Genomic DNA, 26,135 nt, shown 5'->3' with positions numbered 1-26,135 from the left:
CAAACTGCTGATTGGACGCTGCTCTACACACTTTACGGGTTTCTCGTTGGTGATTGGTCGACAAGGGGAGGCCTTGTCATACCCACGCCTTTGAAAAAGAGCCGCTGAGAAAAGTTTCAGAGTAGTATGAAGAGAAATTCATTGGGTGAGGAAGGTTGGCTGTGTGTGCAGTAGTACATATGGGTACGGTATATATGCTAACATATAAAGGTTCAATTGGAGGTGTTTTTAGACGGTATGAAACAGCTTTTTCTCTCAGGTGAAAGGTTAAAATAGGACACTAGGCTACAGATACAGATCTGTGGACACCTGTCAAGTCATTGGACTTATAAGGGATGGATATTCCTAATAAAATAATTAATTTAACTACAGTTTTGTATTCTACCTTATATGTAGTGAGAAAATGTATAGTGTATTAGAGTTGGTAGGCCTACAAATTATTTCAATAATCACTGTTGGATAATTGCCCGGTTGTAATCATTTAATAAACTTGAGTTAGATGGTGCCTATATATATTTCTCATTCATTTGTGACTGAAACTTGCAGGATCCTCAGAACAGAATGTGCTCTTTTGAGGAAAATGGGCAGAATAACTTTTGAGCGAACTATCCCTTGAATGGAGGGGTCCTTCAGATCCAGTCCTTAAGCTCAACAGTGTATGTTGATTGTCATTCTTTAGAATGGACTATCCCTTTAAAGGAGGGGTTCATAGGCTGTAGTAGTGTTTGTGGATTTTTATCCTTGACATTTAATCATAGATTGATTTCAACATGGCAACCAGTGTTTAGACTATCAAACCAATCAATGACATTAATTGATGGTTACTAAGTCCTGGGAGGATATGAAAACCAAGCAGAACAACAGCCCTCAAGGCCTGGAGTTGTTTCTCTTTTTTAATATATTTTAGAAATGTGTTTTAACATACAGTGGGGAGAACAAGTATTTGATACACTGCCGAATTTGCAGGTTTTCCTACTTACAAAGCATGTAGAGGTCTGTAATTTTTATCATAGGTACACTTCAACGATGAGAGACGGAATCTAAAACAAAAATCACATTGTATGATTTTTAAGTAATTAATTTGCATTTTATTGAATGACATAAGTATTTGATCACCTACCAACCAGTAAGAATTCCGGCTCTCACAGACTTGTTAGTTTTTCTTTAAGAATCCCTCCTGTTCTCCACTCATTACCTGTATTAACTGCACCTGTTTGAACTCGTTACCTGTATAAAAGACACCTGTCCACACACTCAATCAAACAGACTCCAACCTCTCCGCAATGGCCAAGACCAGAGGGCTGTGTAAGGACATCAGGGATAAATTGTAGACCTGCACAAAGCTGGGATGGGCTACAGGACAATAGGCAAGCAGCTTGGTGAGAATGCAACAACTGTTGGAGCAATTATTAGAAAATGGAAGAAGTTCAAGATGACGGTCAATCACCCTCGGTCTGGGGCTCCACAGTCTCAAAGAAAACCATTAGTAGCACACTACACCATCATGGATTAAAATCCTGCAAGGTCCCCCTGCTCAAGCCAGCGCATGTCCAGGCCCGTCTGAAGTTTGCCAATGACCATCTGGATGATCCAGAGGAGGGATGGGAGAAGGTCATGTGGTCTGATGAGACAAAAATAGAGCTTTTTGGTCTAAACTCCACTCGCCGTGTTTGGAGGAAGAAGAAGGATGAGTACAACACCAAGAACACCATCCCAACCGTGAAGCATGGAGGTGGAAACATCATTCTTTGGGGATGCTTTTCTGCAAAGGGGACAGGACGACTGCACCATATTGAGGGGAGGATGGATGGGCCATGTATTGCGAGATCTTGGCCAGCAACCTCCTTCCCTCAGTAAGAGCATTGAAGATGGGTCGTGGCTGGGTCTTCCAGCATGACAACGACTCGAAACACACAGCCAGGGCAACTAAGGAGTGGCTCCGTAAGAAGCATCTCAAGGTCCTGGAGTGGCCTAGCCAGTCTCCAGACCTGAATCCAATAGAAAATCTTTGGAGGGAGCTGGAAGTCCGTATTTCCCAGCGACAGCAGGAAACCTGAAGGATCTGGAGAAGGTCTGTATGGAAGAGTGGGCCAAAATCCCTGCTGCAGTGTGTGCAAACCTGGTCAAGAACTGCAGGAAACGTATGATGTCTGTAATTGCAAACAAAGGTTTCCGTACCAAATATTTTCTGATGTATCAAATACTTATGTCATGCAATAAAATGCAAATTAATTACTTAAAAATCATAGAATGTGATTTTCTGGATTTTTGTTTTAGATTCCGCCTCTCACAGTTGACGTGTAACTATGATCAACTTTACAGACCTCTACATGCTTTGTAAGTAGGAAAACCTGCAAAACCAGCAGTGTATCAAATACTTGTTCTCCCCACTGTATATATTTTTCTATTATACATGTTTTCTTGTTTCAGGACAAAACAATTATCCAGTTATTCTGAAGCCAAACTGAACGCAAGATGACTGACATAATTATCAAGATGTTGACCAATTGTTCCCTTGTTCCCTTGTGCCAATAGTGCAGCAGAACCAGCCCATGGCCTCTCAGAGCAGGGCTCTGGGTATACACGTGGAGCCATCACCATGTTGTTAGTGCTGAACATCCTCAGTATAGAGGCCTGTGCTGAACATCCTCAGTATAGAGGCCTGTGCTGAACATCCTCAGTATAGAGGCCTGTGCTGAACATCCTCAGTATAGAGGTCTGTGCTGAACATCCTCAGTATAGAGGCCTGTGCTGAACATCCTGAGTATAGAGGCCTGTGCTGAACATCCTCAGTATAGAGGTCTGTGCTGAACATCCTCAGTATAGAGGCCTGTGCTGAACATCCTCAGTATAGAGGCCTGTGCTGAACATCCTCAGTATATAGGCCTGTGCTGAACATCCTCAGTATATAGGCCTGTGCTGAACATCCTCAGTATAGAGGCCTGTGCTGAACATCCTCAGTATAGAGGCCTGTGCTGAACATCCTCAGTATATAGGCCTGTGCTGAACATCCTCAGTATAGCGGCCTGTGCTGAACATCCTCAGTATAGATGCCTGTGCTGAACATCCTCAGTATAGAGGCCTGAGCTGAACATCCTCAGAATAGAGGCCTGTGCTGAACATTCTCAGTATAGAGACCTGTGCTGAACATCCTCAGTATAGCGGCCTGTGCTGAACATCCTCAGTATAGATGCCTGTGCTGAACATCCTCAGAATAGAGGCCTGTGCTGAACATTCTCAGTATAGAGGCCTGTGCTGAACATCCTCAGTATATAGGCCTGTGCTGAACATCCTCAGTATAGCGGCCTGTGCTGAACATCCTCAGTGTAGATGCCTGTGCTGAACATCCTCAGTATAGAGGCCTGTGCTGAACATCCTCAGTATAGAGGCCTGTGCTGAACATCCTCAGTATAGAGGCCTGTGCTGAACATCCTGAGTATAGAGGCCTGTGCTGAACATCCTCAGTATAGAGGTCTGTGCTGAACATCCTCAGTATAGAGGCCTGTGCTGAACATCCTCAGTATATAGGCCTGTGCTGAACATCCTCAGTATAGAGGCCTGTGCTGAACATCCTCAGTATAGAGGCCTGTGCTGAACATCCTCAGTATAGAGGTCTGTGCTGAACATCCTCAGTATAGAGGCCTGTGCTGAACATCCTCAGTATAGAGGCTTGTGCTGAACATCCTCAGTATAGAGGACTGTGCTGAACATTCTCAGTATAGAGGCCTGTGCTGAACATCCTCAGTATAGAGGCCTGTGCTGAACATCCTCAGTATAGAGGCCTGTTGGGATGTAGCCTACTGGGTTTTTACACCTCACCTGAATACGTCTAGACTCTTTCTACTTGTTTTAAAGGCACCATGTTACTTCCATTTTCATTGGTCCTGTTAATGCTAATGAAGAATAAATACATAAATACAAATAGGTCGTAGGTAACTGATAAGACACATTTGTTATTTTGTGCCAAATCATTGCATTGGAGTTAATAGAAAGGTATTTAAAATGTTGCCAATATACAGTACCAGTCAAAAGTTTGGACATGCCTACTCATTCCAGGGTTTTTATTTATCTGTACTATTTCTTTATTTGTACCATTTTCCAAAATGTAGTAGAATAATAGTGAAGACATCAAAACTATGGAAAAACACATATGGAATCATGTAGTAACCAAAGAAGTGCAGCTGAAAAACATCCCCACACTATGATGTTGCCACCACCATGCTTCACCGTAGGGAGGGTGCCAGGTTTCCTCCAGACGTGACGCTTGGCATTCAGGCCAAAGAGTTCAATCTTGGTTTCATCAGACCAGAGAATCTTGTTTCTCATGGTCTGAGAGTCTTTAGGTGCCTTTTGGCAAACTCAGGGTGGGCTGTCATGTGCCTTTTACTAAGGAGTGGCTTCCGTCTGGACACTCTACCATAAAGGCCTGTTTGGTGATGGTTGTCCTTCTGGAAGGTTCTGCCATCTCTACAGAGGAACTCTAGAGCTCTGTCAGAGTGACCATCAGGTTCTTGGTCATCTCTCTGACCAAGGCCCTTCTCCCACAATTGCTCAGGGTAGAGTCTTGGTGGATCCAAACTTCTTCCATTTAAGAATGATGGAGACCACTGTGTTCTTGGGGACCTTCAATGCTGCAGACATTTTTGGTACCCTTCCCCAGATCTGTGCCTCGACACAATCCTGTCTCGGAGCTCTACGGACAATTTCTTCAACCTCATTGCTTGTTTTTTTGCTCTGACATGCACTGTCAACTGTGGGACCCATAGACAGGCGTGTGCCTTTCCAAATCATGTCCAATCAATTGAATTTACCACAGGTGGACTCCATTCAAGTTGTCGACACATCTCAAGGATGATCAATGGAAACAGGATGCACCTGAGCTCAATTTTGAGTCTCATAGTAAAGGGTCTGAATACTTACAGTACCAGTCAAAAGTTTGAACAAAGATTTTTTCTTTATTTGTACTATTTTCTACATTATAGAACAATAGTTAAAACATCAAAAATATGAAATAATAAATAACACATATGGAATCATGCCGTAACCACAAAAATCGAAATATATTTTATATTTGAGATTCTCCGAAGTAGCCACCCTTTGCCTTGATGACAGCCTTGCACACTCTTGGCATTCTCTCAACCAGCTTCATGAGGTAGTCACTCGGGAATGCATTTCAATTAACAGGTTTGCCTTGTTAAAAGTTCATTTGTGGACTTTCTTTCCTTCTTATTGTGTTTGAACCAGTCAGTTGAGTTGTGACAAGGTAGGGGTTGTATACAGAAGATTTGGTCAAATACTTTGTCGATATTATGGCAAGAACAGCTCAAATAAGCAAAGAGAAACGACAGTCCATTATTACTTTAAGACATGAAGGTCCGTTTCTTCAAGTGCAGTCCCAAAAACCATCAAGCACTATGATGAAACTGGCTCTCATGAGGACTGCAACAGAAATGGAAGACCCAGAGTTACCTCTGCTGCGGAGGATAAGTTCATTAGAGTTACCAGCCTCAGAAATGGCACCCCAAATAAATGCTTCAGAGTGTTTAAGTAACAGACACATCTCAACATCAACTGTTCAAAGGAGACTGCGTGAAAGGATGATTTCCATATGTGTGATTCCCACCGTGAAGCATGGAGGAGGAGGTGTGGGGGTGTTTTGCTGATGAAACTGTCAGTGATTTATTTACAATTCAAGGCCCTTTTAACCAGCATAGCTACCACAGCAGTCTGCAGCTATATGCCATCCCATCTGGTTTACACTTAGTGGGACTATCATTTGTTTTTAAACAGGACAATGACCCAACACACCTCCAGGCTGTATAAGGGCTATTTTTATTTTTTATGTTTTATTTCACCTTTGTTTAACCAGGTAGGCCAGTTGAGAACAAGTTCTCATTTACAACTGCGACCTGAACAAGATAAAGCAAAGCAGTGCGACACAAACAACAAAACAGAGTTACACATGTAATAAACAAACATACAGTCAATAACACAATAGGAAACAAAGTCTATATACAGTGTGTGCAAATGAGGTAGGATAAGGGAGGTAATGCAATAAATAGGCCATAATGGCAAAATAATTAAAATACAGCAATTAAACACTGGAGTGATAGATGTGCAGAAGATGAATGTGCACGTAGAGATACTGGGGTGCAAAGGAGCAAAAAAATAAAAAACAGTATGGGGATGAGGTAGTTGGATGGGCTATGTACAGATGGGCTATGTACAGGTGCAGTGATCCTGTGAGCTGCTCTGACAGCCGGTGCTTATATTTAGTGAGGGAGATATGAGTCTTCAGCTTCAGTGATTTTTGCAATTCTTTCCAGTCATTTGCAGCAGAGAACTGGAAGGAAAGGCGGTCAAAGTAGGAATTGGCTTTGGGGATGACCAGTGAAATATAACGGCTGGAGCGCGTGCTACGGGTGGGTGCTGCTATGGTGACTAGTGAGCTGAGATAAGGTGGGGCTTTACCCCAAAGACGTATAGATGACCTGGAGCCAGTGGGTTTGGCGACGAATATGAAGCGAGGGCCGGCTTTGGTGACAAAACAGATGGCACTGTGATAGACTGCATCCAATTTGCTGAGTAGAGTGTTGGAGGCTATTTTGCAAATGTATTTAACTTGCCAAGTCAGTTAAGAACACATTCTTATTTTCAATGAGGCCTAGGAACAGTGGGTTAACTGCCTGTTCAGGGGCAGAACAAAAGATTTGTACCTTGTCAGCTCGGGGAGTTGAACTTGCAACCTTTCGGTTACTAGTCCAATGCTCTAACCACTAGGCTACTCTGCCACCCCAACGACATCGCCGAAGTCAAGGATCGGTAGGATAGTCAGTTTTACGAGGGTATGTTTGGCAGCATGAGCGAAGGATGCTGTGTTGCAAAATAGGAAGCCTTTTCTAGATGTAATTTTGGATTGGAGATGCTTAATGTGAGTCTAGAAGGAGAGTTTACAGTCTAACCAGACACCTAGGTATCTGCAGCAGATGACCTGGCATCCACAATCACCCATACTCAAACCAATTGAGATGGTTTGGGATGAGTTGGACCACAGAGTGAAGGAAAAGCAGCTAACACTTGCTCAGCATATGTGTGAATTCCTATTGGATCCTATTGGAAAAGCATTCCAGGTGAAGCTGGTTGAGAGAATGCCAAGAGTGTGCAAACCTGTCATCAAGGCAGAGGGAGGCTACTTGGAAGAATCTAAAATCTAAAATATATTTAGATTTTTTAAACACTGTTTTGGTTACTACATGATTCCATATGTGTTATTTCGTAGTTTTAATGTCTTAACTATTATTGTACAATGTAGAAAATAGTAAAAATAAAGAAAACCCTTGAATGAGTAGGTGTGTCCAAACTTTTGACTGGTACTGTATACTGTATCAGGAGAAATAATTATGGTCACATGTCTGATGAAGTGAGTTTGAAACCTTTATGTTAGAAGAGATAGTAATGAATGATTAAATGATAGAAGGAAGTGATCAAACAATTGAATTTATCAATCAATGAATTTAATCAATTAGTCAAATCAATGATCAAGCAGAATCATCAGAGACTATTGTGATTTTAGTCTGGGGATTTAATTATGTTTTGAGGTAACAATGTTAAGATTGAATTATATTTTGAGGTAGCAATGTTATGATTTAATTATGTGATTTTATAGGCGACAAATACATGGTAGCCTAAATCAAACTAATTCCCCCTGGGAAATGTATAAAGTAGCCTATATTTATTCCATTCTACAGGAGACTAAGGCATATGATCAAGCTGTGAGACAGGGATAGACAGATATCTGTCAGGACTGATCTACCATTCAGGAAAAGGAGAAAATGCAACCAGACAGTGAGTCAGAACGCTCCCTTCTTACTCTCTCTTTCTTTCAACAGTTCATTTTAACCCATTATATTGTATGGTATTGTATTCTATTCTCTTCTAGCACATCTACAGTTGAAGTCGGAAGTTTACACACACTTAGGTTGGAGTCATTAAAACTAGTTTTTCAACCACTCCACAAATTTCTTGTTAGCAAACTATAGTTTTGGCAAGTCGGTTAGGACATCTACTTTGTGCAAGTCATTTTTCCAACAATCGTTTACAGACAGATTATTTCACTTAGAATTCACTGTATCACAATTCCAGTGGGTCAGAAGTTTACATACACTAAGTTGACTGTGCCTTTAAACAGCTTGGAAAATTCCCCAAAATTATGTCATGGCTTTAGAAGATTCGGATAGGCTAATTGACATCATTTGAGTCAATTGGAGGTATTTCAAGACCTACCTTCAAACTCAGTGCCACTTTGCTTGACATCATGGGAAAATCAAAAGAAATCAGCCAAGACCTCAGAAAAAAAATTGTAGACCACCATAAGTCTGGTTCATCCTTGGGAGCAATTTCCAAGCGCCTGAAGGTACCACGTCAATCTGTACAAATAGTAGTACGCAAGTATAAACACCATGGGACCACGCAGCTGTCATATCGCTCAGGAAGGAGACGTGTTCTGTCTCCTAGAGATGAACATACTTTGGTGCGAAAAGTGCAAATCAATCCCAAAACAACAGCAAAGGACCTTGTGAAGATGCTGGAGGAAACATGTACAAAAGTATCTATATCCACAGTAAACAAGTCCTATTTCGACATAACCTGAAAGGCCGCTCAGCAAAGGAAGAAGCCACTGCTCCAAAACCGCCATAAAAAAGACAGACTATGGTTTGCAACTCAACTGCACATCGGGACAAAGATCATACTTTCGGGAGAAATGTCCTCTGGTCTGATTAAACAAAAATAGAACTGTTTGGCCATAATGACCATCGTTGTGTTTGGAGGAAAAGAGGAGATGCTTGCAAGCCGAAGAACACCATCCCGACCGTGAAGCACGGGGGTGGCAGCATCATGTTGTGGGGGTGTTTTTCTGCAGGAGGGACTGGTGCATTTCACACAATAGATGGCATCATGAGGTAGGAAAATGATGTGGATATATTGAAGCAACATCTCAAGACATCAGTCAGGAAGATAAATATTGGTCGCAAATGGGTCTTCCAAATGGAAAATGACCCCAAGCATACTTCCAAAATTGTGGCAAAATGGCTTAAGGACAACAAAGTCAAGGTATCGGAGTGGCCATCACAAAGCCCTGACCTCAGTCCCATATAAAATGTGTGGGCACAACTGAAAAAGCGTGTGCGAGCGAGGAGGCTTACAAACCTGACTCAGTTACACCAGCTCTGTCAGGAGGAATGGGCCAAAATTCCCTCAACCTATCGTGGAAAGCTTGTGGAAGGCTACCTGAAACGTTTGACCCAAGTTAAACAATTTAAAGGCAATGCTACCAAATATGAATTGAATGTATGTAAACTTCTGACCCACTGGGAATGTGATGAAAGAAACAAAAGCTGAAATGAATAATTCTCTACTATTATTCTGACATTTCACATTCTTAAAATAAAGTGGTGATCCCACCTGACCTAAAACAGGGTATTGTTACTAGGATTAAATGTCAGGAATTGTGAAAAACTGAGTTTAAATGTATTTGGCTAAGGTGTAAACTTCCAACTTCAACTATATTTCATTCTGATTTCAAGGTTGGTCTAATATGGCTACCTCTTGACTGAATAAGCTACAATAGGTCTGAAGGTCATTATGTCATTATGCATTATGACCTCATATCAACAACAGTCCTCTGAGGTTATCCCCTCCCCATCACCCGACACCTCTGGCTAAGCAGCTGTAGCCTGTAGCTGTAGGGTAAGTGTAATGGGGTGGCAGGTAGCCTAGCGATTAAGAGCATTGGGACAATAACTGAAAGGTTGCTGGTTTGAATCCACGAGCCATCTAGGTGAAAAAAATCGGTCTACGTGCCCATGAGCAAGGCACTTGGCCCTAATTGCTCTTGACACCAGCGTCAGCTAAATTACTCAAATGTATATTGAACTTGTACATCATGCATTGTATTACACCCTTTAAAGCCTAGAGGCCAATATGGTAAAACCGTATTATTCATCATAGAGATTATGGAATGGGATTAAAATCATCACCATTCTGTCTGCCTGCCTCTCTGTGTAATAGCTATAGGCTAATGAAAGTTCAACATCATGCATTGTCTATTAGCCTTCACACCCTCACTAAATCACCATTCTGTCTGTCTTTCTGTCTGTTGTCTGCCTCTGTAAAAACGGAGAGGAACCGCCCTACACCGCCACTGTAATGTGATTCTCGCTGTACCTGCTGCGCCTACCGACCGCTCTCTCGTTTCTCCACATGCGCACAGCGGCACTACTCTCATTCTCACTGCAGACTTTCCGTTCAGTTGCAGCCAACTGTTCGCCACTAAACAAATATTTTTTAGGTTTAAAATAGGCTTTCAAGCGGCTCAACAATTCGCTACATTGTAGCAAGCAGGCAGCGAGATAAGAAGATACATCGATTTATCGATACAGTGTAAGGTTATTTTATCTCTCGCTTCAGAACCAGTCTCGATACAACACGGGAACGACAAAATCTCAAACATGAAGAAATGTTCGGCGTGGTCGCTCTTTCTAGTGGTTTCGCTGCTAACTGTGAAAGGTAAGCGTTTTGCCCAACCCCTCTCTCAATTCAATTCAAAGGCCTCTCTTTCTCTTTCTTCTTTGTTGCTGTTCACGCCATTGCCGAGTTCGTCCGTTTTTTGTTTCCTCGGTCTATTGTGTGTGTTTTAGCGGTATTCCTTTATTCTACACCGAATAACGGTACACCTTGCGGCAGCAAGCCGCTGCATCGATTACAATGGATACCTATTACGTCTACATAACACGTCGCGGTAATACATATGTTTTAACTTAACTACCGAACCCAGTCATACCAATAAGTAGCCCACATGTGTCACGTTTGAACCTAGTCATATTGACCAGCCAGTCAGTCTGGTTGCGAACTGATCTACCACATGTTCAATTCCACAATTTTAAATTGATCTCTTTCTATCACACATTTAGCCTACTGATGTGAATTCTAATGATACCAGACGAAACTTTATATATAGAAGTGTGGGACAAAAAAAACGTTATCCGAGAGGCTAATGTCTATGCAGTCTAGTCACATATCAGTGCAGGTAGATTATTTGTACATTTCAGCAGACGAGCGATTTTACAGTAGTGACTGCATCCATTTTCATACTTTCGTTCATAGTAGTCCCCCATGGGAATCGAACCCACAACCCTGGCGTCGCAAGTGAGCTGCCAACTGAGCCACACAGGACATCATGGTAGCAGAGATACATCCTATGGCAGAGACAGCTATTATAATAGTGATTTGATAAAGGATTGGTGTTATTTTGGGATTATATACATGTATTTAAACAGGTAAAGTAATCTTTGTTTATCACAAATAATCAACAGGAATGAAAGAGATATGCAAATAAGGTAGACTACTGATGGTAATTGTCTCGAAATAATTTACAGCCTATGGTTTTAATTTGTTGTGGCTCACTTAGACTATACACATAAGATAGTATGGTTGTGATTGACTGAATGGTGAGATTATGAGGTTTGGTTCAGTGAGTCGAGTCTTTATTTCTTTCTCTTCAAAGGATCACTCTTCCGTTCTCTCTATCATGGGAAGCGCAGGTTCAAACCTCCAGGGTGCCTGTTTCCTCCCGTCACACACACACACACACACACCGAGCGTGTCATTGTAAGATAATGAGGACATGTTGAGTCCCTATTCTGTTATTCTGTTTTGTTCACATTATTACTCCTTCAATGACGTGAAAGCATGTTTAAAGTTTAGTCTGTCGGCCCTGACACCCCCCATAGATTAGTGCATACTTGGCAAATTTTAGCTGGAGGGGTTTGGATTTTGAGATGAGGGAATGGAGGAGAGAGTGATGGAAAGGAGGGGGAGGAAAAGAGGGGAGAGAGGGAGGATGAAAAGGAGGGGAGAGAGGGATGAAAGGAGGGGGAGGAAAGGGAATGGGAGGAAAGGAGGGGGAGGGGGAGGAAAGAAGGGGAAGATAAGGAGGGGGAGAGTGATGGAGAGGGATGAAGGAGGGGGAGAGGAAAGGGAGGGGGAGGAAAGGGAGAAAATGGAAGGGGGAGGAAAGGAGGGGGAGAGGGGGAGAAAGAGGAAAGGAGGGGAGAGGGATAAATAGAGGGGGCAGGGAGGAAAGAAGGGGGAGAGGGAGGAATAGAGGGGGACAGGGAGGAAAGAAGGGGGAGAGGGAGGAATAGAGGGGGGACAGGGAGGAGAAAAGGAGGGAGAGGGAGGAAAAGGAGGGGAGAAGTCGATAAACGGAGGGGGAGGAGGGAGGGAGAGGGATGAAAGGAGGGGAGAGGGGGATGATAAGGAGGGGGTTAAAGGCAGGTAAAGAAGGGGGAGAGAGAGAGAGAGGAAATGATGGGGGGGGGAAAGAGGGAGAAAAGGGAGGGGAGAGGGCAGAAAAGGAGGGGGGGAGAGAGGGATGGTAAAGGAAGGGGGGCAAGGGAGGGAAGAAGAGGGGTGAAGCCTCAGCTGCAGTCTTTTCTTTGGGAAAGGGGATGAGGGGTGTGTGTGTGTGCAGCGTGCAAGCTTTTGGGTTATATTACACCCTGCCACACCCTTAATGAAGTGTAATGAGATCAGTCCCCAGTCATTGAACAGAGGAATGTGCTTATTTATTCTCTTTGATGCACAACAGCTGAGGATCCATGCAGGAGCCCTCTATACAGTCTCTATAGAGATGACTGTTCATATTGGGAATTCAATATTGACATGATGAGTTATATCTAGCTAATTTACTCCTTTGGTGTAGAAAGTAATGAGTTAAAAGTAAGATCTATACATGTGGAAAGGGAAAACCTCACTCACTGGTGATCAGAAGTCACATGGTTGGTTCTTGGGCCATCATGTGACAGAGAGACAAAGGGCTGTTTCCCCTATATTCTGTAGGGGAGGAAGGAGCAAATATACGTGGGGGCAGCCAGCGGGGCTGGGTGCATGGGGACGGGCTGGGTGCATGGGGCGGGCTGGGTGCATGGGGACGGGCTGGGTGCATGGGGCGGGCTGGGTGCATGGGGCGGGCTGGGTGCATGGGGACGGGCTGGGTGCATGGGGCGGGCTGGGTGCATGGGGCGGGCTGGGTGCATGGGGACGGGCTGGGTGCATGGGGACGGGCTGGGTGCATGGGGCGGGCTGGGTGCATGGGGCGGGCTGGGTGCATGGGGACGGGCTGGGTGCATGGGGCGGGCTGGGTGCATGGGGACGGGCTGGGTGCATGGGGCGGGCTGGGTGCATGGGGACGGGCTGGGTGCATGGGGACGGGCTGGGTGCATGGGGACGGGCTGGGTGCATGGGGACGGGCTGGGTGCATGGGGACGGGCTGGGTGCATGGGGCGGGCTGGGTGCATGGGGCGGGCTGGGTGCATGGGGGCGGGCTGGGTGCATGGGGGCGGGCTGGGTGCATGGGGGCGGGCTGGGTGCATGGGGCGGGCTGGGTGCATGGGGGCGGGCTGGGTGCATGGGGACAGGCTGCATAGCAATAGTTATACCAGGTGAAATAAAGCAATAGTAATATCAATAATGAGAGCAAACAGAATATCAATAACTTTAGTAATAACATTATAGTGAAGCTTCATTGACCAGGGTGTGGTGGTGGTGGCCCTGGCTGGCCTGCAACACCTTCACAACACAGCCATGTCTCACAGGGGGTTTGGACAGGACAGGAGTGTGTGTGTATCTGTGTGTGTGTACATGATCTAGCTTGTATGCGCCTGTGAGTGTGTGTGTGTTAGAAGGAGCTGTGACTAGGGGCTGTGGCTGTCATGACATTTCATCAGCTGGTGATTGTCAAGCAGATAACTGTCGGTCTCACGGTAATTAACCGTTAATTAACATAAAGGCGTTTACCATCTCCTGGCTTCCACACAGCCACTGATGCAGATCTAAATACATGTAATATAGCCTACACCATCCCAATAAATCCATGTAATATAGCCTACACCTTCCCAATAAATACATGTCATATAGCCTACACCTTCCCAATAAATCCATGTAATATAGCCTACACCATCCCAATAAATCCATGTCATATAGCCTACACCTTCCCAATAAATACATGTAATATAGCCTACACCTTCCCAATAAATCCATGTCATATAGCCTACACCATCCCAATAAATACATGTCATATAGCCTACACCTTCCCAATAAATACATGTAATATAGCCTACACCATCCCAATAAATACATGTAATATAGCCTACACCTTCCCAATAAATCCATGTAATATAGCCTACACCATCCCAATAAATCCATGTCATATAGCCTACACCTTCCCAATAAATACATGTAATATAGCCTACACCATCCCAATAAATCCATGTCATATAGCCTACACCTTCCCAATAAATCCATGTCATATAGCCTACACCATCCCAATAAATCCATGTCATATAGCCTACACCATCCCAATAAATCCATGTCATATAGCCTACACCATCCCAATAAATCCATGTCATATAGCCTACACCTTCCCAATAAATCCATGTCATATAGCCTACACCATCCCAATAAATCCATGTCATATAGCCTACACCTTCCCAATAAATACATGTAATATAGCCTACACCATCCCAATAAATCCATGTCATATAGCCTACACCATCCCAATAAATCCATGTCATATAGCCTACACCATCCCAATAAATCCATGTCATATAGCCTACACCATCCCAATAAATCCATGTAATATAGCCTACACCATCCCAATAAATCCATGTCATATAGCCTACACCATCCCAATAAATCCATGTCATATAGCCTACACCTTCCCAATAAATCCATGTAATATAGCCTACACCTTCCCAATAAATCCATGTCATATAGCCTACACCATCCCAATAAATCCATGTCATATAGCCTACACCATCCCAATAAATCCATGTCATATAGCCTACACCATCCCAATAAATCCATGTCATATAGCCTACACCATCCCAATAAATCCATGATTTATTTTAGACGGGTCTAAAGAAGAATGATATGAATAAAATGTAGTCTATTTCAGAATAACAGGGTAGCATACTATGAGTTGTCCTTATGTTAGGTCCTGATCTGGCTATGCCATATGGCTGTGGGCTACACTAGTTCATTTAGCAGACCAGATTTGCTTAGAATTCCCAAGGCATTATTTTATGACAAATACAATTGAACAAAGCAGAATAAAATAGGAAGGATATTTCCTCAAACGATTTAAGGGAGTGCGCACATGCGGCTATTCTGTGTTGAGCGTTTAACAAAGAAATAGGTACTCCTAAATGCTTAATTTAGAGTTATTAATGTAACTTTAGTTGTTCAATAAATGTTGGATTATATGTTTTGGTGTTTAATACATTGTAAGGCTGCATGATGTGACTCTAATGATGATTTGAAAAAAGTCGCTTGAAAGGCATGAGCTCTGCTTAGTGTTTTGCGCAGGCTTCACACTTCATCAGTCTCTCATTCACAATTTGAGAAGCACTTGATAATGCTTCATATTTCCCAGCGGCACCCCATTTGTGCAGCCAAAATGCATGTAAAAAAAATCCACGCCTTTTGCAGCCAGTGGCCATTGTGCCCTTCTCCCTGAGTGCTGCGGGCTCTGAATCACCTCTTCAAGACTTGCGCTGTTTATGACTTCAAGCCTATCAACTCCCGAGATTAGGCTGGTGTAACCAATGTGAAATGGCTATCTAGTTAGTGGGGTGCGCGCTAATAGCGTTTCAAACGTTACTCGTTCTGAGACTTGGAATAGTTGTTCGACTTGCTCTGCATGTGTAACGCTACTTCGAGTGTGGCTGTTGTCGATGTGTTCCTGGTTCGAGCCCAGGTAGGAGTGAGGAGAGGGACGGAAGCTATACTGTTACACTGGCAATGCTAAAGTGCCTATAAGAACATCCAATAGTCAAAGGTATATGAAATACAAATCGTATAGAGAGAAATAGTCCTATAATTCCTATAATAACTACAACCTAAAACTTCTTACCTGGGAATATTGAAGACCCAAAAGGAACCACCATCTTTTATATGTTCTCATGTTCTGAGAAAGGAACTTTAAACGTTAGCTTTCTTACATGGCACATATTGCACTTTTACTTCTCCAACACTTTGTTTTTGCATTATTTAAACCAAATTGAACATGTTTCATTATTTATTTGAGGCTAAATTGATTTTATTGAAGTATTATATTAAGTTAAAATAAGTGTTTATTCAGTATTGTTGTAATTGTCATTATATATTTTTTAAATCGTCGGTATCGGCTTTTTTTGGGCCTCCAATAATCGGTATCGGTGTCGGCGTTGAAAAATCATAATCAGTCGTCCTCTAGTTCTGACTATTTAGATGGGGGGGTCTGATACATGTCATTGTTCTGACTATTTAGATGGGGGTCTGATACATGTCATTGTTCTGACTATTTAGATGGGGGGTCTGATACATGTCATTGTTCTGACTATTTAGATGGGGGGGTCTGATACATGTCATTGTTCTGACTATTTAGATGGGGGTCTGATACTTGTCATTGTTCTGACTATTTAGATGGGGGTCTGATACATGTCATTGTTCTGACTATTTAGATGGGGGGTCTGATACATGTCATTGTTCTGACTATTTAGATGGGGGTCTGATACATGTCATTGTTCTGACTATTTAGATGGGGGGGTCTGATACATGTCATTGTTCTGACTATTTAGATGGGGGGTCTGATACATGTCAATGTTCTGACTATTTAGATGGGGGGAGGGTCTGATACATGTCATTGTTCTGACTATTTAGATGGGGGTGGTCTGATACATGTCAATGTTCTGACTATTTAGATGGGGGAGGGTCTGATACATGTCATTGTTCTGACTATTTAGATGGGGGGTCTGATACATGTCATTGTTCTGACTATTTAGATGGGGGTCTGATACATGTCATTGTTCTGACTATTTAGATGGGGGGGTCTGATACATGTCATTGTTCTGACTATTTAGATGGGGGGTCTGATACATGTCATTGTTCTGACTATTTAGATGGGGGGGGTCTGATACATGTCATTGTTCTGACTATTTAGATGGGGGGTGGGGGGTCTGATACATGTCATTGTTCTGACTATTTAGATGGGGGGTCTGATACATGTCATTGTTCTGACTATTTAGATGGGGGTCTGATACATGTCATTGTTCTGACTATTTAGATGGGGGGTCTGATACATGTCAATGTGCTGACTAGTTAGATGGGGGGGTCTGATACATGTCATTGTTCTGACTATTTAGATGGGGGTCTGATACATGTCATTGTTCTGACTATTTAGATGGGGGGCTGATACATGTCATTGTTCTGACTATTTAGATGGGGGTCTGATACATGTGTGCTGACTAGTTAGATGGGGGTCTGATACATGTCATTGTTCTGACTATTTAGATGGGGGTCTGATACATGTCATTGTTCTGACTATTTAGATGGGGGTCTGATACATGTCATTGTTCTGACTATTTAGATGGGGGGTCTGATACATGTCATTGTGCTGACTAGTTAGATGGGGGGTCTGATACATGTCATTGTTCTGACTATTTAGATGGGGGTCTGATACATGTCATTGTTCTGACTATTTAGATGGGGGGTCTGATACATGTCATTGTTCTGACTATTTAGATGGGGGGTCTGATACATGTCATTGTTCTGACTATTTAGATGGGGGGTCTGATACATGTCATTGTTCTGACTATTTAGATGGGGGGTCTGATACATGTCATTGTTCTGACTATTTAGATGGGGGGTCTGATACATGTCATTGTTCTGACTATTTAGATTGGGGGGGTCTGATACATGTCAATGTGCTGACTAGTTAGATGGGGGTCTGATACATGTCATTGTTCTGACTATTTAGATGGGGGTCTGATACATGTCATTGTTCTGACTATTTAGATGGGGGGGGTCTGATACATGTCATTGTTCTGACTATTTAGATGGGGGGGCTGATACATGTCATTGTTCTGACTATTTAGATGGGGGGGGTCTGATACATGTCAATGTGCTGACTATTTAGATGGGGGGTCTGATACATGTCATTGTTCTGACTATTTAGATGGGGGTCTGATACATGTCATTGTGCTGACTATTTAGATGGGGGGGTCTGATACATGTCATTGTGCTGACTATTTAGATGGGGGGTCTGATACATGTCATTGTTCTGACTATTTAGATGGGGGTCTGATACATGTCATTGTGCTGACTATTTAGATGGGGGGGTATGATACATGTCATTGTTCTGACTATTTAGATGGGGGGTCTGATACACGTCATTGTTCTGACTCATGGGGGTCTGATACACGTCATTGTTCTGACTCATGGGGGTCTGATACACGTCATTGTTCTGACTCATGGAGGTCTGATACATAATGATGATCAAAAGCTGATCCTCTAATCCTAAGCAGGTCATTCATTTGTCTTATCGGGGGAGGGGGGTGAAGGAGGATGCTAAACTGTTCTGCTATTTAGATCAGTGATACATGTCAGGTGACTAGTTAGATGGGGGGCTGATACATGTCATTATCTACATAATGGTACATGTCATTGTTCTGACTATTTAGAGGTGTTATCATGTCATAATGATTTAGATGGGAGTATGCAGGTGTCATCTGACTATTTAATGATAATGTCATTGTTATGCTATTTTGTCTACCTAATGATAATGAGAGTATGCAGGTTTTATCTACCTAATGATAATGAGGCTACGCAGGTGTTATCTACATAATGATAATGAGAGTATGCAGGTTTTATCTACCTAATGATAATGAGAGTATGCAGGTTTGTATCTACATAATGATAATGAGAGTGTGCAGGTGTTAGCTACATAATGATAATGAGAGTATGCAGGTGTTAGATGGGGGTCTACATAATGATAATGAGAGTATGCAGGTTTTATCTGCTATTTAATGATAATGAGAGTATGCAGGTTTTATCTACCTAATGATAGATGGGGTATGCAGGTTTTATCTACTAATGATAATGAGTATGCAGGTTTGTATCTGACATAATGATAATGGGAGTGTGCATGTGTTAGCTACATAATGATAATGATTGTTCTGAGTATGCAGGTGTTAGCTACATAATGATAATGAGAGTATGCAGGTTTTATCTGCCTAATGATAATGAGAGTATGCAGGTTTTATCTACCTAATGATAATGAGAGTATGCAGGTTTTATCTACCTAATGATAATGAGAGTATGCAGGTTTGTATCTACATAATGATAATGAGAGTGTGCAGGTGTTAGCTACATAATGATAATGAGAGTATGCAGGTGTTAGCTACATAATGATAATGAGAGTATGCAGGTTTTATCTGCCTAATGATAATGAGAGTATGCAGGTTTTATCTACCTAATGATAATGAGAGTATGCAGGTGTTAGCTACATAATGATAATGAGAGTATGCAGGTTTTATCTACCTAATGATAATGAGAGTATGCAGGTTTTATCTACCTAATGATAATGAGAGTTTGCAGGTGTTAGCTACATAATGATAATGAGAGTATGCAGGTTTTATCTGCCTAATGATAATGAGAGTATGCAGGTTTTATCTACCTAATGATAATGAGAGTATGCAGGTGTTAGCTACATAATGATAATGAGAGTATGCAGGTTTTATCTGCCTAATGATAATGAGAGTATGCAGGTTTTATCTACCTAATGATAATGAGAGTATGCAGGTGTTATCTACATAATGAGAGTATGCAGGTGTTAGCTACATAATGAGAGTATGCAGGTGTTAGCTACATAATGAGAGTATGCATGTGTTATCTACATAATGATAATGAGAGTATGCAGGTTTTATCTACATAATGAGAGTATGCAGGTGTTATCTACATAATGAGAGTATGCAGGTGTTATCTACATAATGATAATGAGAGTATGCAGGTGTCATCTACATAATGATAATGAGAGTATGCAGGTTTTGTCTACCTAATGATAATGAGAGTATGCAGGTTTTATCTACCTAATGATAATGAGGCTACGCAGGTGTTATCTACATAATGATAATGAGAGTATGCAGGTTTTATCTGCCTAATGATAATGAGAGTATGCAGGTTTTATCTACCTAATGATAATGAGAGTATGCAGGTGTTATCTACATAATGAGAGTATGCAGGTGTTAGCTACATAATGAGAGTATGCAGGTGTTATCTACATGAGAGTATGCATGTGTTATCTACATAATGATAATGAGAGTATGCAGGTTTTATCTACATAATGAGAGTATGCAGGTGTTATCTACATAATGAGAGTATGCAGGTGTTATCTACATAATGATAATGAGAGTATGCAGGTTTTGTCTACCTAATGATAATGAGAGTATGCAGGTTATCTACCTAATGATAATGAGAGTATGCAGGTTTGTATCTACATAATGATAATGAGAGTGTGCAGGTGTTAGCTACATAATGATAATGAGAGTATGCAGGTGTTAGCTACATAATGATCATGAGAGTATGCAGGTTTTATCTGCCTAATGATAATGAGAATATGCAGGTTTTATCTACCTAATGATAATGAGAGTATGCAGGTTTTATCTACCTAATGATAATGAGAGTATGCAGGTGTTAGCTACATAATGATAATGAGAATATGCAGGTTTTATCTGCCTAATGATAATGAGTATGCAGGTTTTATCTACCTAATGATAATGAGAGTATGCAGGTTTTATCTACATGAGAGTATGCAGGTTTTATCTGCCTAATGATAATGAGAGTATGCAGGTTTTATCTACCTAATGATAATGAGAGTATGCAGGTTTTATCTACATAATGATAATGAGAGTATGCAGGTTTTATCTACATAATGATAATGAGAGTATGCAGGTGTTAGCTACATAATGAGAGTATGCAGGTGTTATCTACATAATGAGAGTATGCAGGTTTTATCGACCTAATGATAATGAGAGTATGCAGGTTTTATCGACCTAATGATAATGAGAGTATGCAGGTGTTATCTACATAATGAGAGTATGCAGGTGTTATTACATAATCAGTATGCAGGTTTTATCAATGATAATGAGAGTATGCAGGTTTTATCGACCTAATGATAATGAGAGTATGCAGGTTTTATCGACCTAATGATAATGAGAGTATGCAGGTTTTATCGACCTAATGATAATGAGAGTATGCAGGTTTTATCGACCTAATGATAATGAGAGTATGCAGGTGTTATCTACATAATGAGAGTATGCAGGTTTTATCGACCTAATGATAATGAGAGTATGCAGGTTTTATCGACCTAATGATAATGAGAGTATGCAGGTTTTATCTACCTAATGATAATGAGAGTATGCAGGTGTTATCTACATAATGAGAGTATGCAGGTGTTATCTACATAATGAGAGTATGCAGGTGTTATCTACATAATGAGAGTATGCAGGTGTTATCTACATGAGAGTATGCAGGTGTTATCTACATGAGAGTATGCAGGTGTTATCTACATAATGAGAGTATGCAGGTTTTATCGACCTAATGATAAGGCTGAATTATTTCATTGGAGGGAAAAATACCCCTTTATAGGTCTTTAGATTCATGATTATCACTAATTGTGAGGAGAAACTTGAAAAAGAGACGTGTTGCTGTATGGACACAATAGCTCTTCTGTTCCATGTGTTTGAGGAATGCAAGGAGTCTTTGTTGCCATCGAGATACGACAGAAACCACTGCATTCGTCACTACACTGGAACGTTGATCATGGAAAGGAATGAAGAAGGGTTGATTGGCAGCAGACCTATGGCCATATGGTTCCATTGTGTCAGACAAGCTCGGCTACAGCATTTGACATGATTTCAAATAGTATTTGAACCCAGGTCTGGTTGACCGCACTGAAAATCGAAGAGCTGTGCATAACGTTACTGCACAGCTGTTTGATAAACGGATGCTCCATACGTGTGTGTGTTCCAGATAGAATGTAGAATGGAAGTAGATAGAGCTGCATAATCTCGGATGGAGGTAAAGAGAAATGTGGACTGACAAGAGCAAAGTTCCTGTCCTTTTCTCTGCACTGCATTGTGTAAAAACCCTCAACTCCTCCCTGTTTCTCTCCTCCCCCTGCCTCATTCCCTGTCTTCTTCTTGCCCTCCCGGTCTTCAGCTCTGTCCCAGAATTCAGATGGCTTTGACCTGTCTGATGCCTTGGATGACGTCTCTATAGCAAGTAAGTACAGAAAGAGAGTCTGACTGTAAAATACACAATATTCTTCGACTTCAGATTTACTACTGCAGTATCTACAATACAGTCTGGATGCTTTATGTCTATGAAATCATACATCACTACCATGAATTCATGGTCGATGGATTCATGTACAGTGCCTTCAGAATGTATTCACACCCGTTTTCTTTTACCAAATTTTTACAGCCTGAATTTAAAATGGATTAAATTGCCATTTTTTTTGTTACTGGTCTGCACACAATACCCTGTAATGTCAAAGTGGAATTGTGTTTTAAAAAAAAATTTTTTTTTACATGAATGAAAAGCGGAAATGTCTTGAGTCAAGCCACATAAGTTGCATGGCCTCACTCTGTCAGCAATAATAGTGTTTAACATAATTTATGAATGACTACCTCATCTCTGTACCCCACACATACAATTATCTGTAAGGTCCCTCAGTCAAGCACTGACTTTCAAACACAGATCAGCCACAAAGACCAGGGAGGTCTTCCAATGTCCCAATAAAAAGTGCATGGAACTCCCTTCCATCTTATAGAGCAAGAGAGCAGCAAATCTGGTTTCAAAAAACTCCCCCGTGTGACTTACTTATTGTGTGTATGTACTGATGTATGTGTAACTGATAGATGCACACACACACACACACACACACACAGTAAATGTTCATGTTTTTAATTGTATGTAAATTGTTAGTTTTTTTTGTCTGTCTTTTCCATTATATTTCCGACCTCAGTAAGACGTTGGCTAATGGGGATCCCTAATAAATAAAACCTATTGGTAGATGGGTAAAAACAAAAAAGAAGACCCTTTGAGCATGGTGAATTTATTAATTCCACTTTGGATGGTGTATCAATACACCCAGTCACTACAAAGGTTGTAGCCTAAACAGTTAAAACACACACCCTATCCCCTCAGCCCTCAAATGAAGTGGACACTTCTGTTAACGTGTCATGACGTCTGTCGATTATACACTTGCAGGGCGAGGAAGGAAGGAATGATTTTTAAATGGACCACCCTTGGCCTGAAATTCGCCATTCGTTCATCCCGCGAGGATTGTGTTTTCAGCCACCGGTAGCTTGTTTGTGCTTTATATGCGCTAGAGTCAATTATGAGTGCATGTCTACTTATATTAACTATATAAATATTAAAATATGCCTACTGTATGATAGATAACAAATTAATTAGCTAACTAATGTTAGCCTGCCTAGCTGGAACTTCTGAAGGACTTTTTTTTTATTTCTACAATTTCCAAAAGAAACATATTTACTTTTTCCAAGACATGTTTGTGCCGTCATGTGCATTAGTAGCACAATTTCTAACTTATTTGCATTTGTTTTTACTTACACTTTTATGTTGACTAATCCATTGATGTTGTTTTTAAGTTTTCGCTGACTTTTCTTAGCGGATGTACAATCGTCGCGAATTAAATTATGGGGAGTTTCAGGCCCCGGAGTGAACATTATTGCACACTCACAAAGCCGACTAAAAACGAGGGCTGAGGGGCTTACGTCGCAAACTTCCCCTGCTTGGCTAATCATTTGGACCGCCCTCCAAGGTGGTGACGGGATTCCCACAAGGGCACAGGGCGGGGCTATGTGGACGAGGGTGTGTCTTTTTTTATGAGTTTGAACCGCAGCCAAAGATACAGGTGTCCTTCCTAACTCTCTTGCTGGAGAGGAAAGAAACCACTCAGGGATTTCACCGTGAGGCCAATGGTGACTTTAAAACACTTACAGAGTTGAATGGTTCTGATAGATCTTTAAAACACAGAGTTGAATGGTTCTGATAGGAGATAACTGAGCGTGGATCAACATTGTAGTTACTCCACAATACTAACCTAATTGACAGAGTGAAAAGAAGGAAGCCTGTACAGAATAAAAATATTCCAAAATATGCATCCTGATTACAATAAGGCGAATACTTTCTGAAGGCACTTGTATGCCATTATCTAACAATGTATTTCTGGTCCCTGAGTTTGAAGTCCACTGACTACTAATTTAGGTACATTCTGACTGTGTGGATGTAGCTATATTCTGTATGACATTTTTCTAACAATACGTTTGTATGCGCTGGCTATGAAGTCGTTCATTTGCAAAAAAAAAAAATCTAAATTGAGGTACCAATTGTTGATTGTAGCTTCAATGCACTGTCTGACTGCATGTTTTATATGAATGAATGTCATCATTTTGACTGTGTATTGATGTAGCTACATTCTGTATGATGACGTTGTTCTCTTCTGTTCTTCTCTTCATCTCTAATCTTCTCTTCTGTTCTTCTCTTCATCTCTAATCTTCTCTTCTGTTCTTCTCTTCATCTCTAATCTTCTTCTGTTCTTCTCTTCATCTCTAATCTTCTCTTCTGTTCTTCTCTTCATCTCTAATCTTCTCTTCTGTTCTTCTCTTCATCTCTAATCTTCTCTTCTGTTCTTCTCTTCATCTCTAATCTTCTCTTCTGTTCTTCTTCATCTCTAATCTTCTCTTCTGTTCTTTTCTTGTTCTCTTCCCTTCTTCTCTCATTGCTTCTCTTCTCTCAGCAGCAGCCACCCCCAAACCAGTAGAACGGGCAGGAGCAGGTAAACGATCCCAGATTCACAGATCAGTCTGAATATAGACTTTCTCTGCTATATATTATATCTGCCTGTGCTGTAGCAACTGTGCTCACATGAGTAAGCACAAGGCTCCTCATTTATTTACATATATTAACCTGGCAGGTATTTAATCAGGTATTGACCACATGAAAGACTACTAATAAAGATGTAGTGTATTTTCTATTATTGATTATATCTAAGGTTCTAACGTTAGTACAAGCCACAGGAGGTTGGTAGCACCTTAAATGGGGAGGACGGGCTCATGGTAATGACTGGAGCGGAATAGGTGGAATGGTATCAGATACATCAAACACATGGGTTTCAGGTATTTGATGCCATTCCATTTGCTCTGCTCCGGACATTATTATGAGCCGTTTTCCCCTCAGCAGCCTCCACTGGTGCCTTGGATTTCCCCTTTTAATCAGCATAATTCTGAGACCGTGTACAGGCTTACTTTTTATTCTCTACTGTAGCTATGCTCTATAGGCCTACTTAGCACATGCTTAAGCACAAAGCTGGTAAATCATACTAATCTCCTAAGCAGGTATTAGACATTGGCGCAGTGGTCTAAGGCATTGCATCTCAGTGCATATAGAGGCATCACTACAGTCCCTGGTTAGATTCCAGGCTGTATCACAACCGGCCGTGATTGGGTGTCCCATAGGGCGGCGCACAATTGGGCCAGCGTCGTCCGGGTTTGGCCGGAGTAGGCCGTCATTGTAAATAAGAATTGGTTCTTAACTGGCTTGCCGAGTTAAATAAATCAAATGTTATGGACTAGATTCAATCCGGACCGTGGAAGGGTGCTTGACATTTTAAAGGTCTCGGACAGTCATTCTGATTTCCATGTAAAATTGCCCATAATAATATCACCCATAATATTTGTTTTGGATAGAAATGTTCAAAATCTGAGAAACTATCAGGAAGTTTTAAAAGACAGGCTGAGTGGGTGGGGAGCTTATATTAATTCATAATATTTGATCAATGTCAATTTTTTACTTATACATTTCCTGTTTGGCATGTCTCTTGTGATGCTGTTCACAGCAGTGCTGATTGATGTGTTGTTCCATGCTGGCTGAAGACCTAGCTAGTCAGTAACTAGCTAACACCAGACACAGATGAAGACCTAGCTAGTCAGTAACTAGCTAACACCAGACACAGATGAAGACCTAGTTAGTCAGTAACTAGCTAACACCAGACACAGATGAAGACCTAGCTAGACAGTAACTAGCTAACACCAGACACAGATGAAGACCTAGCTAGACAGTAACTAGCTAACACCAGACACAGATGAAGACCTAGCTAGTCAGTAACTAGCTAACACCAGACACAGATGAAGACCTAGCTAGACAGTAACTAGCTAACACCAGACACA

The 26,135-nt window shown here is 41.6% G+C and overlaps 1 protein-coding gene across 4 annotated transcripts in view; it reads left to right on the top strand.

Moving 5' to 3' along the window:
- Positions 1 to 10,218: 10,218 nt before the first annotated feature.
- The window catches only part of LOC115118454 (CD99 antigen-like protein 2), a 28,214-nt gene continuing 12,297 nt past the window's right edge, over positions 10,219 to 26,135 (top strand). For 3 of the 4 annotated variants that reach the window (XM_029647068.2, XM_029647066.2, XM_029647061.2), the window contains exons 1-3: positions 10,219 to 10,566; positions 22,099 to 22,161; positions 24,707 to 24,745. In XM_029647068.2, the coding sequence (XP_029502928.2) occupies positions 10,509 to 10,566; positions 22,099 to 22,161; positions 24,707 to 24,745 (160 nt within the window). In that variant the 5' untranslated portion in view covers positions 10,219 to 10,508. The remainder of the gene's footprint in view (positions 10,567 to 22,098; positions 22,162 to 24,706; positions 24,746 to 26,135) is intronic. The other variant, XM_065025289.1, reaches the window with a different exon arrangement.

Source organism: Oncorhynchus nerka, linkage group LG12 (genome assembly GCF_034236695.1).
Source record: "Oncorhynchus nerka isolate Pitt River linkage group LG12, Oner_Uvic_2.0, whole genome shotgun sequence".
NCBI lineage: Eukaryota > Metazoa > Chordata > Actinopteri > Salmoniformes > Salmonidae > Oncorhynchus > Oncorhynchus nerka.
The sequence above is the reverse complement of the archived record's forward strand: the minus strand, read 5'-3'. Positions and strand labels throughout refer to the sequence as shown.